General features: G+C 40.9%; 2 protein-coding genes across 3 annotated transcripts; both read left to right on the top strand.

Moving 5' to 3' along the window:
* LOC137193816 (leucine rich adaptor protein 1-like) lies at nucleotides 1-3,511 on the top strand. Its single transcript, XM_067605207.1, has 3 exons — nucleotides 1-602; nucleotides 1,195-1,379; nucleotides 2,405-3,511. Exons 1-3 carry the CDS (start codon nucleotides 399-401, stop codon nucleotides 2,940-2,942), a joined length of 927 nt encoding a protein of 308 aa, XP_067461308.1. The 5' UTR covers nucleotides 1-398; the 3' UTR covers nucleotides 2,943-3,511.
* Nucleotides 3,512-4,075: 564 nt separating this feature from the next.
* pgap6 (post-glycosylphosphatidylinositol attachment to proteins 6) lies at nucleotides 4,076-12,891 on the top strand. Of its 2 annotated transcripts, none has more exons than XM_067605206.1 (13): nucleotides 4,076-4,242; nucleotides 5,340-5,523; nucleotides 5,749-5,950; nucleotides 6,606-6,733; nucleotides 6,841-7,109; nucleotides 7,236-7,582; nucleotides 7,724-7,820; nucleotides 8,525-8,639; nucleotides 9,695-9,834; nucleotides 10,025-10,203; nucleotides 10,343-10,489; nucleotides 10,621-10,737; nucleotides 10,828-12,891. In XM_067605206.1, exons 1-13 carry the CDS (start codon nucleotides 4,179-4,181, stop codon nucleotides 11,143-11,145), a joined length of 2,307 nt encoding a protein of 768 aa, XP_067461307.1. In that variant the 5' UTR covers nucleotides 4,076-4,178; the 3' UTR covers nucleotides 11,146-12,891. The 2 variants fall into 2 exon arrangements, with proteins under 2 accessions (XP_067461307.1, XP_067461306.1); XM_067605205.1 differs by having other exon boundaries at nucleotides 9,692-9,834.
* Nucleotides 12,892-13,592: the final 701 nt, after the last annotated feature.

The following is a 13,592-nucleotide window of genomic DNA, read 5'->3' as shown; positions in this document are numbered from 1 at the left end:
TATGAAACTCCCACCATTGTTTGAGGACTAAACAAAGAGCATTTCCACTTTCCAGCATCATGCTCCGGGCCACATACCAGCAATACTTCTGTAGAGTGAATGGTGACAGCAGGACAGATGGTTTGCTCGTTTCCATTTCCAGCGTTTTCACGGCTCGTTCTGCGCTTCTGTGGCAACTTTGTCATTCATGATCATGGTTTATTGTGGAGAGTTCGTGAATATAACGAGGGGACTCTGTTGTGTTGTTGCCGACACGCGTGGGAGATTTATGGATGTGTGATTTTACTTGCTGGGGGGTCCGATTGCTCAGAGTGGAAGTTGGAAAGGTGAGGTGACTTTACGCACAAGCTCTTCTCCATCAGATCATAACACCTGGAAGTAAAAGACTACTCGGTGAGATGGCGGAGGAAATTCTCAACGATTCATTACCAGATTTGAAAGAGCTGGAAAATAAAGTTGGGAGGAAAACACCGGAAAGTCTTCTGGTTTGGATGAGGGACTGCGGTGATTGTTGGAGCTCTGATGTGGGCGAGAGGGGCGACCACAGCTCTGCCTTCAGCGACAGCTTCTCTGACAAAATAAGCAACTTAAAACAAGAGATGGTAAAGATTTCCATTGTCTTCTCTGTAATGAACTCTCATAGATACAACATATTTAAGCATGTTTTCAATGAACATCATAATCATCATCCCTTCTGTTCTGACTCAGCATGTGCGCCATGAGCCATGCCAATGCTATAACTTACACAACTAATTTCAGCAATCACTGTTTTTCTTTCATCTGTATGAACAGTTCTTTTCTGAACAACTTCACCAGCTCATTTTTATTTCTCATAACAGACACTGTCACCCACCTCCCAACCACACCTCTCAGCTGCCTTCTCTCTCTCATTCACTTACATTCATTTCACACATTCTGACTGGATTCCTCTGCTCATTCTCCTCCACCTCGGATCCTCCCTCATTCCTCTCAATTCTCTCGCTCTTTTCTTGTGCCTCATGTATTGTAGTCAAATGAGCACAAAAACAGGGGAAGCACAAGCAGGGTGAGTTCTCTCAAGGGGTCCCCTGAGAGATGTTTACTGCAAGGGGCCAAGAACTCATAGTATACACACGTACACCTGCAAGGACACTCACACACACAGCTGTTTCCTTACAGTTATCTAGCCTATAACGTCCCATCCTGTTCCTGCAGAGGTGGCTGCGTTCTGCTGATGTGAGGATTCTGCGCCAGCTGGTGGCTGTGCACGAGGGTATCGAGGCCATGCGTTGGCTGATGGAGGAGCGGGGCGCCTTAGCCAGCCGTGGCAGCAGCTTGACAGGAAGTCTGAGCAGCCTGGTGACTCTGGAAGAGCCGGGGGCCTCAATGTCCCCCTGGAGGTAGAGTGTTCAGTTTGCCGGGTGTATTAATTGGAAATTTGCACTTATTTTTTATGAAAAGTAATATCTGATAATATGCATTGCTTCAAATAAAGTAATTTTGCCCTACCCTCAGGCAAAATATTGTAGTGGAGTTAAGGTGAGTCGTCACTATCACAAGAGGCACTTATGTATAAAAGACCCATAAACTTAACATTTATTCTACTCTTAACCAAAATAGTTCTCAAATTAAGAATCACTTGATGTATTCGTCAGTGTTCCCAATAATATTGGACTGTGTTTTAAAGCATATACATTTTTTTTACTCTTTGTAGGTGTCTTATGAAGTGATGTGAGATTACACAGGCCAGCAGTCAGCTAAAACTCTAGCAGAACTTGATCTGAGGATTTCCTAAAATCTCTGCTGCAAATCTCCACAAAGTAAATCTTTCCAGCTTTTTTTTGTGGTTTGTGTTTGCTTTTCATACAGGTCTGATCTGTTATTTGCACACACATCAGAGAAAAGAAGCTTACACCTGTATTTACAAGCCCTACACTTGGCCAGATTCATCTCTTTTCATGCAGTGTAGTTGTGTACAATTAACTCAATTAGCTGACACTGTAACCTGTCAAACCTGAAACAAAAACAACTGAATTTCTTTCTTGGCTCTGGTCTCATGACTATGCGCGGCATTCACTTTCGCAGAGGAAGATATATCTTCAGTTAAATATCCACTCCCTTGAAATAGTTAGAGCCAGTAAGTGGATGCTGGTGGGGCTGAACAAAGCAAAGCAGCAGCAGCAAAGAAGGTGATGGAGATCAGGAAATACAATGATGGTGCAATGAGCAGCAGCAGCACTGGCAGAGTAGAGGAAGAGCTGGGCATTTCTGACAGCTTAAACAGACGGTCAAATTGAAAGAGTGTGTTGGATAGGCATTGCAGAGAGTGGAGCATGTCATGTGTAGTTTTAGCTCTGGCTCGCAGGCTTGGGTTTAGGGCTCAGGCTCCACATTTAGCTGAATATTCTTGCTATTACTCTTACAGGGAAAGCCCAAGTCCAACCTGCCTTTATGACTTGGCTGAAACCACTGGTGAGGAATCAGCAGATCACCCACCACACACTGGCGATGGCAAAAGCTACTTTGACATGCTCTGCCCAGAATCAACTGAGGCAAGACCTCCGAGTCCTTCCAACTCCAAATGTGAAGTCAGTTGTTCCACACAGGCATCATCTACTCCTGCCAACAGTTTGGTTAGCGCCAATTTACCAAAGTCACAACCACAGGACTCAGATGCAGCTCCATCACAGGACATCAAAGTTGGTGCTGACCCCATCAGAAGAGCTCTGCAGAGATCTTGCAAGGTTGCAAGAAGAGATGTAAAAGTGGGTACTGGTAGTTTTGCCCTCATTCAACAGTCAGCAAAGACACAGACAGAGCACCAAACTCAGGGGAGTCTCAGAGCCTCTCAGAACAATATGATGGAAGAAGACAAGAGCACCCCTGATAGAGAGAACGTTTTGCTGGGGTATGATGCTCAGTGGTGCTGGGTGGAGTCACAGGACGATGTGACATTTTTATGATCTTCTATTAGCACAATCGAAATGTATTATTCTTAGTTTGAAGCAATTTCCTTTCAATGATTAACTGCCAATAATGCAGTGGGATTTAAAATGCACTTTGACATTCAGTGTATCTCATTAGAATAGGATGCTTAAAGCTTACTGTGTCACTGTTAGACTACTCTGTCACTCATTTTTATTTAGGATGTACACTGTTGTATCATGTACTTTCATTTTGTCTGTGTATTTTAAGAGTTACAAAAGAAATCACAAATATTAAAGCACTCTTTGAAAAGATATTTAGAAATACAATGATAAATATTTTACGTACTAGAACGAGAATTTTAGAGATGTTGATTATGAATTTAAAGATTTTTTAAATCAGTGGGTCTTTCCTTTCTTTTTTAATCTTATTTCATGGAATAAAAAAAAAAAATCTCACTTATTGTCCAATGTCCTTGAAATCTTTAGTCTAGGGTCCATAGGGCTACAACACAACAATAGACCAGTGAGGATTTCCAAGATGATGCCATTGATCTGTTATTGCAAATTATTATGTAATAATGCGCTTAATATATATTTTTTTTATAATAAACAAGACAAAATAAGTCTTTTTTGATATTCTTGCTTGTGTCTTACTCAAACAGCAGGAAAGTGTGAAGGTGTTGAACGAATGTGTTTATGTCATAGACTGTATGGTTTATGTATGTGTGCCCTTAAATTTGGGACATTTAGAGATAGTGAAACAAGTTATAACCATGACAACTTTATCCATGGTGAAATATATACAGTCTATGGTGAAAAAGGAGTTTCAGCGCTGTGGTGTTGCAAAGCATGCTGCGGAGGACCGGTGTTGTCTTCACTGTCTCTCCCAGGATTGTACTTTTGTGTACTCACGTTATAATTTGGATGCGCGCATTGTGCGTGGCCTAATATATGTTCTACGTAATCTACTTTTCTCTTTTATGCTTTCCTTTATTTACAAAAGTATGTCGCGGGTGTCGGTTTAATGAAATTTTACGTCGTCTCTCTTAAAATCACAAATTATAAAGGAAAATACCAATTCGTAGCGCTGTAGGTTTGTGGATTTTAATATTTCCGACAGACCGAAAGTTAGCACATGACGCCTCTCGTGACGTCATGTATTTACATAGCAATCAGGAAGCGTTCTGTACGTAAAATGATTTCCTCCTAGCGATAGAGAGATTACAGGTGGATGAAGGACGATGTGATGGTTCAGACGGTCGGAAAGGAAACATGGAGTTATATTTTATACGTGGTCTCCTTTTCGTCGCCCTGACAGCTACGACATTTGGAGACGGTAAGTGTTTCCAGCAAAAGGAACAAAGTCAGAGGAAACTGGCATTAGCATGGTTGCTAACTATCACGGCTCCCTGGCTTAACTGAACTATTGCTCAATCTGCGATATCAAAACACTTACGTGAAGGTAATTTAAGAGATTTTGTTCATCAGCCCTGCGTGGACAGCTCGATATAAGTATCTTTACAGTTTATATCATTCACTATGCTGCTAACTTTGAACTTTGACTTTTACAAAGTCGGTAGACTGTTTCTGCTGGTCATTCAGTAAAGTTTAACCTTTAATATGTGTGATAATACTTCTTTTGTCTTCCGTTTTACTTAGTGTGTAACTGTCAGTTTTCCTATGTGCTTTTGAATGTCTTCACCTCTCTGGCTGAATTTCTCCATTATGTTATTCATTTTGTCAGATAATATATTTTTAACAATTATTGTTCCATGTTTCTGCTTCACTTTTCTCACATGTTACAAATACAATGTATGAACAGCATTTCATAGAAATGTCAACTTTTTCCACATTAACATCCAGAGAAACAAAACAATCAAAAATAGAATTTAACTAGGGCTGAACAATTAATCTAAATTTTATTGAAATACTGCAATTTGCATGAGGCGCAATATTTGTTAAAGGCAACATGTGTGTCAAAATATCATTTTACATGAAATATTGCGGTGCTGCAGAGATGTCCTGCCTACACATCATATGCTACAGACTTAAAAAAACATCTTTGTTTGGTACACATCCCTGCAAAAATCGCACCATAATCATTTTAATATGTTTTTAAATGAAAATGAGAATAATGATGTAAAAATGATCATTCCCTCTAATATAACAAATCATATCGCAATTGCAATATCAGTCAAAATAATCGCAATTAGATATTTTTGCACAATATTTCAGCTCTACATTTAACCTTTACCCATTTAATCCCAGGATAACACTAGATGCATCTTTCACAATTTATATTAATGTCTACCATATGAATCTAACTTTACTACATGCAGCAGAATAACTGTGTGTGTATTAATGAATTAGTTGTCATGTGGATTTAATTGCCACCGGTGCATTTTCATACAATGAAGAATGTATGCCCTACAGATGGACAGGTGACGTTTGTATCCGAGCTCTCGTCCAAACCAGCTCAGAAGTTGTCAAAATATGGTTGGTTCGGCAACGTGAGGCTGCAGAGGTTTCATATACCAGAGGAGACTGCAATCGCTCGCTGGCTGTTCTCTGTGACCAAGGGCCATAAATTTAACTGTGGGCAGCACAACGTCACCATGTAAGATACTGACTGCTTCTTTTCTTCCTACTTTTTTAAATCTTTATCCTCTTTTACTCAGTTGATTTGAAGCCTTTGTTCAGTAAAATCAAACTTCCTTATCTCTGTCTTCGTGTCGTGTGGATCCTTTGCTCAATCTTCTGCTAGTAATCCTTCTTTCTTTCTTTGAAATGTCTTGAATCACCTGTTAAGCTCTCTCTCTCTCTCTTTCTCTCTCTTCTGTAGCCATATTCGATGGGGTGCCCCTCCAGTCATAAATCCCATAGGGTCTGTGTTTCCCAATGCAACACTATGGAGCCCTTGTCTATCTCTGACCTTACCGGTGACATCACACAGCTCCACGACATTTAACCTCTCCAATCCTGCGTCTGGTGATTGGTACGTTGGTGCCCACTTGCCTGAAGATGATGGCCGCATAGAGCAGAAGGTTTGTACAGAGCTGCATACATGCTGCATACATTGTTGTTGTTGTTCTGAATCTCGATTTTCAAACTGTCATTCTGTCATGCAGCTCTGACATATTCTTATAAAAACTGTTCACACTCTGCCTTTAAAAATCACTGTAGTTTTTACAAAAAGTATTTTGAGGAAAGATTTTTTTTTGTGGCTTATTGGTGGCAAATTTGCACATAACTTTGTGTTTGTGCTTGTCCATCATATTGTTTTGCATTGAAAGGAAAATACAGTGTCAGCATTCTTGTCATGCTCTAGCCGTGCATTTCTCTTTTACCCTAAACCTGTTTCACCAGAGCGACGGGCAGGCTCACAGTAAAGTAACTAAACCACATTCTTTGGCTTCTTTTTTTTTCTTGGCTTCTGTTCATTTCACAGAAGTGGTCTTATGTACCTACTTGGGAAGACAGTTTCTATTTACATATGATCTTGTTGTCTATATTTGTATTTTTTTGTGTGTGTGCATTAGTTGCCAGTTGTTTTTATCTTTCCTCTCACTTATTACTTACAATTAGCTTGTCGGTTTCTGTATGAAAGGTGCTATACAAATAATGTTTTATTGATTAAAGAGAACTGTGCACCAAAACAGATATATATGCTTATTTTTCTTGTCTATCTTTGTTTGTCAGGGCTTTCCGTCCTGCTCCTACTTCTTCCAGCCTCAGTTATCAATCAGGAGAGCAGTGGACACACCCATTTTACAGCAGGGCACGTTCCTCCAGCAGACCGCAGCCCCTGACAAACCTGCTCGCCTTAAGTAAGGAGTGTCTGCGTGTGCAATGTGGTATCACCCTGTCTGTTGCTGTCCTATATATTTGAATTCTTATCAATACAGCTAATACGTTTGTGTCTGTGCGTGCTTAGGTTGCATGTTCCAGAGTTTGCCTCGTCTCTCTCCGTTTCTGTGGCTGACTGTTCGTCAGGGGAGGGAGGGGCGGACGCTGGAAACTGCTCGCTGGTCCTCAGGCTTGGCTCCACCTCTCTGCAGGAGGGCCCAGTAACAGTGAACTGCTCAGGGATCAGCTGCTCTGCGGCTCTCTCTAGCCCTCCTTGGGACACGTGGCTACGAGTTGTCGTGGAAAGCGGCCAAGATAACCGCACTGTGACCTTTAGTATTGTCTCAAACTACACAGGTGATCAAAGAAACAATGATAACATACACACACACACCTAAAACACAAGCTTTCATATATTGTATATCTGTTCTAATCCTGTAGCTGTATAATTTTATTTTCTGCGTTTGTATGTGTCTGCTTCAGTGGGATGCAAGCCAAAAAGTGTGGGCCTTACAGCAGACGATGACATCAACAAGCTCCGTGGCAACAGCAGCTATACCAACGCAACATCGGCAGCTAACAGCTCAGCGGTTACAGGGGCAGTTGCCTTTAGCAACGAGTCGGCATCACTGTTATCACCCTTGCTGGCGTCGGCATGTGTGTGGAGCATCCCCGTGCTCTACGAGGAAGTGGATGTTCTGTCTCTCCGATTCACCCCCGTCAACGGACCCAACGTCAGTGTCACAGATACGCACCCCACGCTGCTCACCTACCCCCTGCACGCACAAGCCACCGGTGGTACACTCAACCTACAGCTCACACTCAACAGTGTGAGTACCACAGAATCACCACACACACACACTCACACATGCAGTATTCTCGTTCAACTTTTTTAGATTCGGGAGCAGCGTGTGTTTATGCAGTCTTACTTTAATGCATGCGTGTGTGTGTGTGTGTGTTTGTTTGTGTAGACTAATGTAACCATGGGAAACAGCAGCAGCGTGGTGGCTTGTCTCTCTCCCTGGGCTCCAGTCCTCGAACTCAACCAGTCCCAGCCGTGTCGCACAGGTAGCGCAGACTGACGGAAAGATTTACTCACTTTCACATTGAAGAATTAATGCGTGAACACATGAAAGTAACTGCTGTTTCTAAATGAATCAGGCAACACCAACAACAGATAGTATTGCAGTCGGTCAAGTCACCTAAAAAGGCTGTAAAATTGAACATGACTGTAGAATTAATCATAAAAACACATCAGAGATCTGCTGATCACGTACTACTCAAGTTCCTGCTGAGATTCACTTATTTGTTTATTTTGTGTGTGTCCTTAAACTTCAATAAAACAAGCTTTGTGAGTTCGACAGATAAAAATCCATCAACATTTTTGGAGGTGTTTCTCTACCTTCTACCAAGTGCATTCTGGGATAGGTTCCCTCTCTGCTATGACTCAGTAATTGTCACAGGGAAATAAAGAACCAGTCAAAAGTTTGGATCACACACTTTCTTATTCAAGTGAATGGAAATAGGTGTAATTTTGGAGTAGTTCATAGTTTGAAGACATAAAAATATATATGAAATTGTGATTTTTATATAAAGAAATTTTGCTTGCAGTTTTACACATTAGATCTCTCTCTCGTACCAGATGCACATGGATCTCTTTTGTACATATCTGATTGCACCTAATTTATAGATTGACTGGACAAGCAGGAAACTTGACTTTACACTGGAGGCTCTCATCATGTGTGTGTGCGTGTACATGTGTGTTTCTGCAGCTTTGTTCGGAGGATACGGTGTTAATGTGAATGCCAGTGTTCCTAAAGCTGTGGTCAGGCTGCCTTTCCCTCAGTCAACAACATGGTACCTCACTCTACAGCTCATATGCAACAGGTAATAAACAAATACATAAAATACTGCATTTGCTTTATCTAAAAAAACGTGTTCTAATATTTCTGAATATTTTCTGCACCTGTTATTTATGATATATTATCCCTGTGCATCATCCTCCACATAGGAATGACAATACTTTCAACAGGTAATGGATGTTTGTGAAATACACACACGTAACTTTATGCACATTTTTACACCATGTATGCTATTGCCAGTTGACATTTCTACTTTTTTTTTAGTTTCCCTGTTCTCTGCTTGTACACATACACACCACATGACATGTTTTATGTTATGCTACATGTTATACACACTCATGTGTACTTATAGCATGATTCATATTTAGAAATCTATTGTATATTTAAAGTGCCAATCAATTTGTTTGTCTGTATACTATAAATTTAAGTTAGCCAACTCTACTACATTATTATTTAAATGTAGAATATGTACAGCTTTAGTGTTTGGCGTCTAGACTCTGACCTCAATGCTCCCCACAAGGAAACATTGATCTGGCACAGCAGGGAGAGGGGGAAGCGACAATACTAACTTCCCCCCCCCTTGGGGAAGATAGACTGAGAGCCTACAGGTGCATCCTGGGGTGGACGTGGGGCTTTTGAAACGCTGTATGAACAGCAGTGGCAACAGCATAGCTTGTGTGAGCGGTGCGACAGCAAGCATGCAGCAAAAGTGTGAGCAGTGCACTGACGACTTAAGTATTAAAGAGTGTGTTAGATGTATGTTACAGTGAAGGGGCTGTGGAATGTGAGTGGAGCGGCAACTCAAGTTGGGCTGCCTGAACTAGCTCGCAGGCGTTGCTTCATTTAGTCTGTGTGTTAACTAATTTGCGGCTGACAGTTTTTTACAGTAAAGGACGGGGAATTAAAGTGTTAATAAATAGACAGTTCAGAGACGATATTCACAATAAGTCTTGATTTTTATAAACGTGAAAGTGATCATATTTGATTAGACTATGGGTTTGATGAGATTTCTCTTGTTTTGTGTGTGTGTGTGTGTGTGTTTTTTTTAATATGTAAATGTCTGTGTGTTTCTTGCAGCAGTGACTGTGGTAATCTGTCAGTGGTGTCTGTGGTCCCAGAGGTTTTCATCAGTGCCTGTGTAGAGGACTGTGGGACATACGGCGAATGTAGACTACTGAGATCCTACAGCTACCTGTACGCCGCCTGTGTCTGCAAGGCTGGTACGACACACACAAACACACATCCCTGCCCCGTCACTGCAACCTGTCTTTAACTTAGCTTCAAATAAGATATGTTATCAACAGTATCCTTTGCTGTCATTTATCATGAATTTATTAATAAATTCGGTGTCCTCGTGTGTGTGTGTGTGTGTGTGTGTGTGCGTGCGTGTGTGCGTGTGTGCGTGTGCAGGCTGGAGTGGTTGGGGCTGCACTGATGATTCGACAGCTCAGTCATACAGTCGCCAGCTGACGGCCACTCTGCTGCTCACACTCAGTAACCTGTTCTTCCTGCCTGCCATCGTGGTGGCTGTCAGACGCTGCTACATCATCGAGGCCTCCGTCTACCTCTTCACAATGTTCTTCTCCACGGTAACTGACAAAAACACACACACACACACACACACACACACACACTTGTGATTGCACTCATAGAAAGACATTGACAGTATTCCTCAACTTTTGGTTTTGTGTATGTGTGTGTGTGTGTGTGTGTGTTTTGTATTTGTAGTTCTACCATGCATGTGACCAGCCGGGTGTAGCCGTAATGTGTATAATGGACTATGATACCCTCCAATACTGTGACTTCCTGGGGTCAATCTGTTCCATCTGGGTAACCATCCTATGCATGGCTCGCATCAGAGACACATTTAAATATGTAAGTAACTGACTATTGACTATTTTTCTGTTATACTGCTTTCACTCTTTACTGAGGATTAAAATGCTGTTTATGTGGCATATATTTATTGTTTCTTTCTCTCTACTTTGTGTGTGTGTGTGTGTGTATAGACTCTGTTCATGATTGGGGCTCTGCTGATAGCCATGTCAATGCAGCTGGACCGCAAAGGCCTGTGGAACCTGCTTGGCCCCATCCTCTGTGCCATACTGCTCATGGTTACTTCCTGGGTAAGAGATCCACCACATTCTTACAGGGTTCTGTTAAAATCAACTTGCTGTTGCTGAGTTTTGGTGTATCTGGTTCTTTTTTGTTTACAGGTGTACCGAGGGGTGCGGCGACGACATTGCTACCCACCTTCATGGAAACGATGGGTCCTCTACCTAATCCCCGGAGCGCTCTGCGCTCTGATCGGGGTATGTTTGTACATTTTCGCCGAGACAGAGGACAACTACTACTACACACATTCGCTGTGGCACATCCTGGTGGCCAGCTGCGTTGTGTTCCTGCTGCCGCCGAAGGAGAAGAACAGGGAGGCGCTCGGCTGGACCAGGGGCTGGAGCTGGAGCTGGAGACCCCGGGTTTGTGGATACACGCTCTGTCAGAGCAGCAAGGATGAACTCTACACCGTCACATAGTGAGACATGAGACGCTGTAAAGAAGCAAAGTGACTAGGCGTCGATTGTTAGACAGCTGTATAAGTGCTACAAACATTCACAGAAAGTACAAAGACATACATAAAGCACAGGGTGTCTGCTGGTGCTGACAAAAATTACAATATCTTCAAGACTCTCTTGGAATTTTCTAAATGTCCTAAATAAAGCATTTAAAATCAAATTTAGATGTATTGTTAATGCCTGCTGCAGACTTATATTCTCATAGGCCTACAGTTTTCATATTCACATTCACTTCAGGTTTGAAGCTGTTCTTATGTTTGGTCAAAAATGGAAAAAAAACAAAACAAAACTTTGCAGACATCCTGAAATATACACACACACACACACACACACATACACACACAAAAATCCCAAACCGAACCCGCTGAAACCTCCAAGGTGGTCCACTGCACCAGCTTACCAGCAGACCACCTGACCTTTGACCTCATGACCAGGAGTTTGTACATATTGTATATGTACATATTTTACTAGCATAGTAAATGAATGTTCAGAATATTTATAAAGAATAGCACTTTGTGGAACTCTTTTAAATCTTTATATCCAGTCTATCGCTAAGTCTACTGATAAAGTACTTTACATTTATAATAGATGTAAACACTCCTGATTCTTGTATCCTCAAATGACACAATCCCAACTCAAGGTCCACTTTCTATCTTTTTCCGGAGCTTTCAGCTGTATTACATGGTCTCTGTCATTTATTTTTTTTAAATCTTCAAAATAGTTATAGCTAAATAGCAGAACACTGAATAAGAACAATCAAAATGTCTAATATAAATTGTTTAAAACAAGTAAACTATTCTGTTACCAAAGTTTTCTCATCACATTTATCATATTTTTTTCCATTATGTCATCCTCAGCCTCTTACATTTCAAATGTAATGTCAAGGCTTTTAGTCAAGTGTGCATGCAAACAAATGAAAGTGCAGTGGTTTGGGATACAGGGTGCCTCCTTACTCCTTAAAAAAATCCACATCTTTAAGTACTGTACATGGCAGGAAGTTGTGTTCATGTACAGATTTACATGCATCTTGTGTTGAAAATTAATGACTCCTTCCTTGTCTTTTGTGTCCTCATCTTCTATGTTTGTGTCCCCACTCTAAAACCGTACCAGTCCTTACTTTTTACCAAGAGTAACTCTAAAGCACTTTTATGACTCCACTATGTAATGTACATAGCCAATATGTGTATGAATGGGCACTTGATGAATGTATATTCAGATTAATGTGTCCAGTGCCTCCTCTTTCCTGTATCTTTTGGTGAATGAGTGTACTCTATATGAGTGTGTGTGTGTGTTTTGTTTCTTGCACCAGTAAAGCTATTCCATATTTTGTTTTATGTAAGACAATTTATGTGCATAAGTTTATCTGTTTAAGTGTCCCATATTATTATAGTTTTCTTCAGATTTTCTTATTGTGAATTTGCACAGGTTCAAATTGAACTTTTCTGATTGTTGCACTTGCTTAGCCTTCCTTAAATTAAGTATTGTTTTTCTTGTGTGTGTGTATATGTGTGTGTGAGAGAGAGAGTGTGAATCATATTATTTTGTTGTCACAACAAACCCTTATTATGTGTAAGTATGAGGAAATGTAATGTTTGATGTAAAACAGGATTTTACTTCACTGTACTGGACAGTTACTCTTCAGTCTGTTAAAAACCCAAACAGCATTTAGCCTACCAAAAATAAATCTCTTGTTTAAAGACAGTTTAATTTTTTTTATTGCTCATTATGTGGATGCAGTCTCGTTCTGTTTTTCTTTCCTCAGGCACAAACATTCTCACACACACACACACACACACACACACTCACACCGAGCGGATGGGGAATGGAGAGAAGAGGATTATCATAATCCTCAGAAATACTGAAAGTGCTTGTTTGGAGTGTTGAAATACACGTTTTACTGTGTGTGTTTGTGTTAGAGAGAGTGTGTATCTGCTTGTGCTCCCTTATATAGCTTACTTCCGTTAGTAAATTTGATGGGCTGTCAGGTCCTGCAAAGCGGTCTCAGAGTGCCACACACAACATCAAGCCTAACTGCTTATTGTTTTTTGGTGGCTGGCATGTAAGGTTTTTTTTTTTTTAAATTGTTTAACCTGAAATAGCACCTAAAAGGGGGCATTGCTTAGCAGCAGTGGTGATATGTTGTCAGATTCTTGTATAAGCCATAATTATTTATTTGGACCTGGAGTTTATGTGTTTTATTTACAGAAGTGGTTCCCAGCCTGGGGGTCTAAGGCGTCTCTACATGACTTAAGGGCTCCACAAAATTATGTTAATTTCTTCTAAATTTTCACTATATTTTTTGCTATTTCTCCCTCAAATGAAACCATCTGAAAGGAAAAAAACAGTGTTTGAAATGATCTCATGTTCACACTAAGGCCACAACCCAAGACAAAGTAGACATATTCAAG

Source organism: Thunnus thynnus, chromosome 12, assembly GCF_963924715.1.
Source record: "Thunnus thynnus chromosome 12, fThuThy2.1, whole genome shotgun sequence".
In the NCBI taxonomy this organism is placed as follows: domain Eukaryota; kingdom Metazoa; phylum Chordata; class Actinopteri; order Scombriformes; family Scombridae; genus Thunnus; species Thunnus thynnus.
Note: the sequence above shows the minus strand (reverse complement) of the source record. Positions and strands in the feature narration are given on the sequence as shown.

Coding starts and splice junctions, on each gene's coding strand:
- LOC137193816 (XM_067605207.1), top strand. CDS start 399: ATGGCGGAGGAAATTCTCAACGATTCATTACCAGATTTGAAAGAGCTG. Junction 603..1,194: donor GCAACTTAAAACAAGAGATG/GTAAAGATTTCC, acceptor CTGTTCCTGCAG/AGGTGGCTGCGTTCTGCTGA. Junction 1,380..2,404: donor GCCTCAATGTCCCCCTGGAG/GTAGAGTGTTCA, acceptor TTACTCTTACAG/GGAAAGCCCAAGTCCAACCT.
- pgap6 (XM_067605205.1), top strand. CDS start 4,179: ATGGAGTTATATTTTATACGTGGTCTCCTTTTCGTCGCCCTGACAGCT. Junction 5,524..5,748: donor GGGCAGCACAACGTCACCAT/GTAAGATACTGA, acceptor TCTCTTCTGTAG/CCATATTCGATGGGGTGCCC. Junction 10,204..10,342: donor TCACAATGTTCTTCTCCACG/GTAACTGACAAA, acceptor TTGTATTTGTAG/TTCTACCATGCATGTGACCA.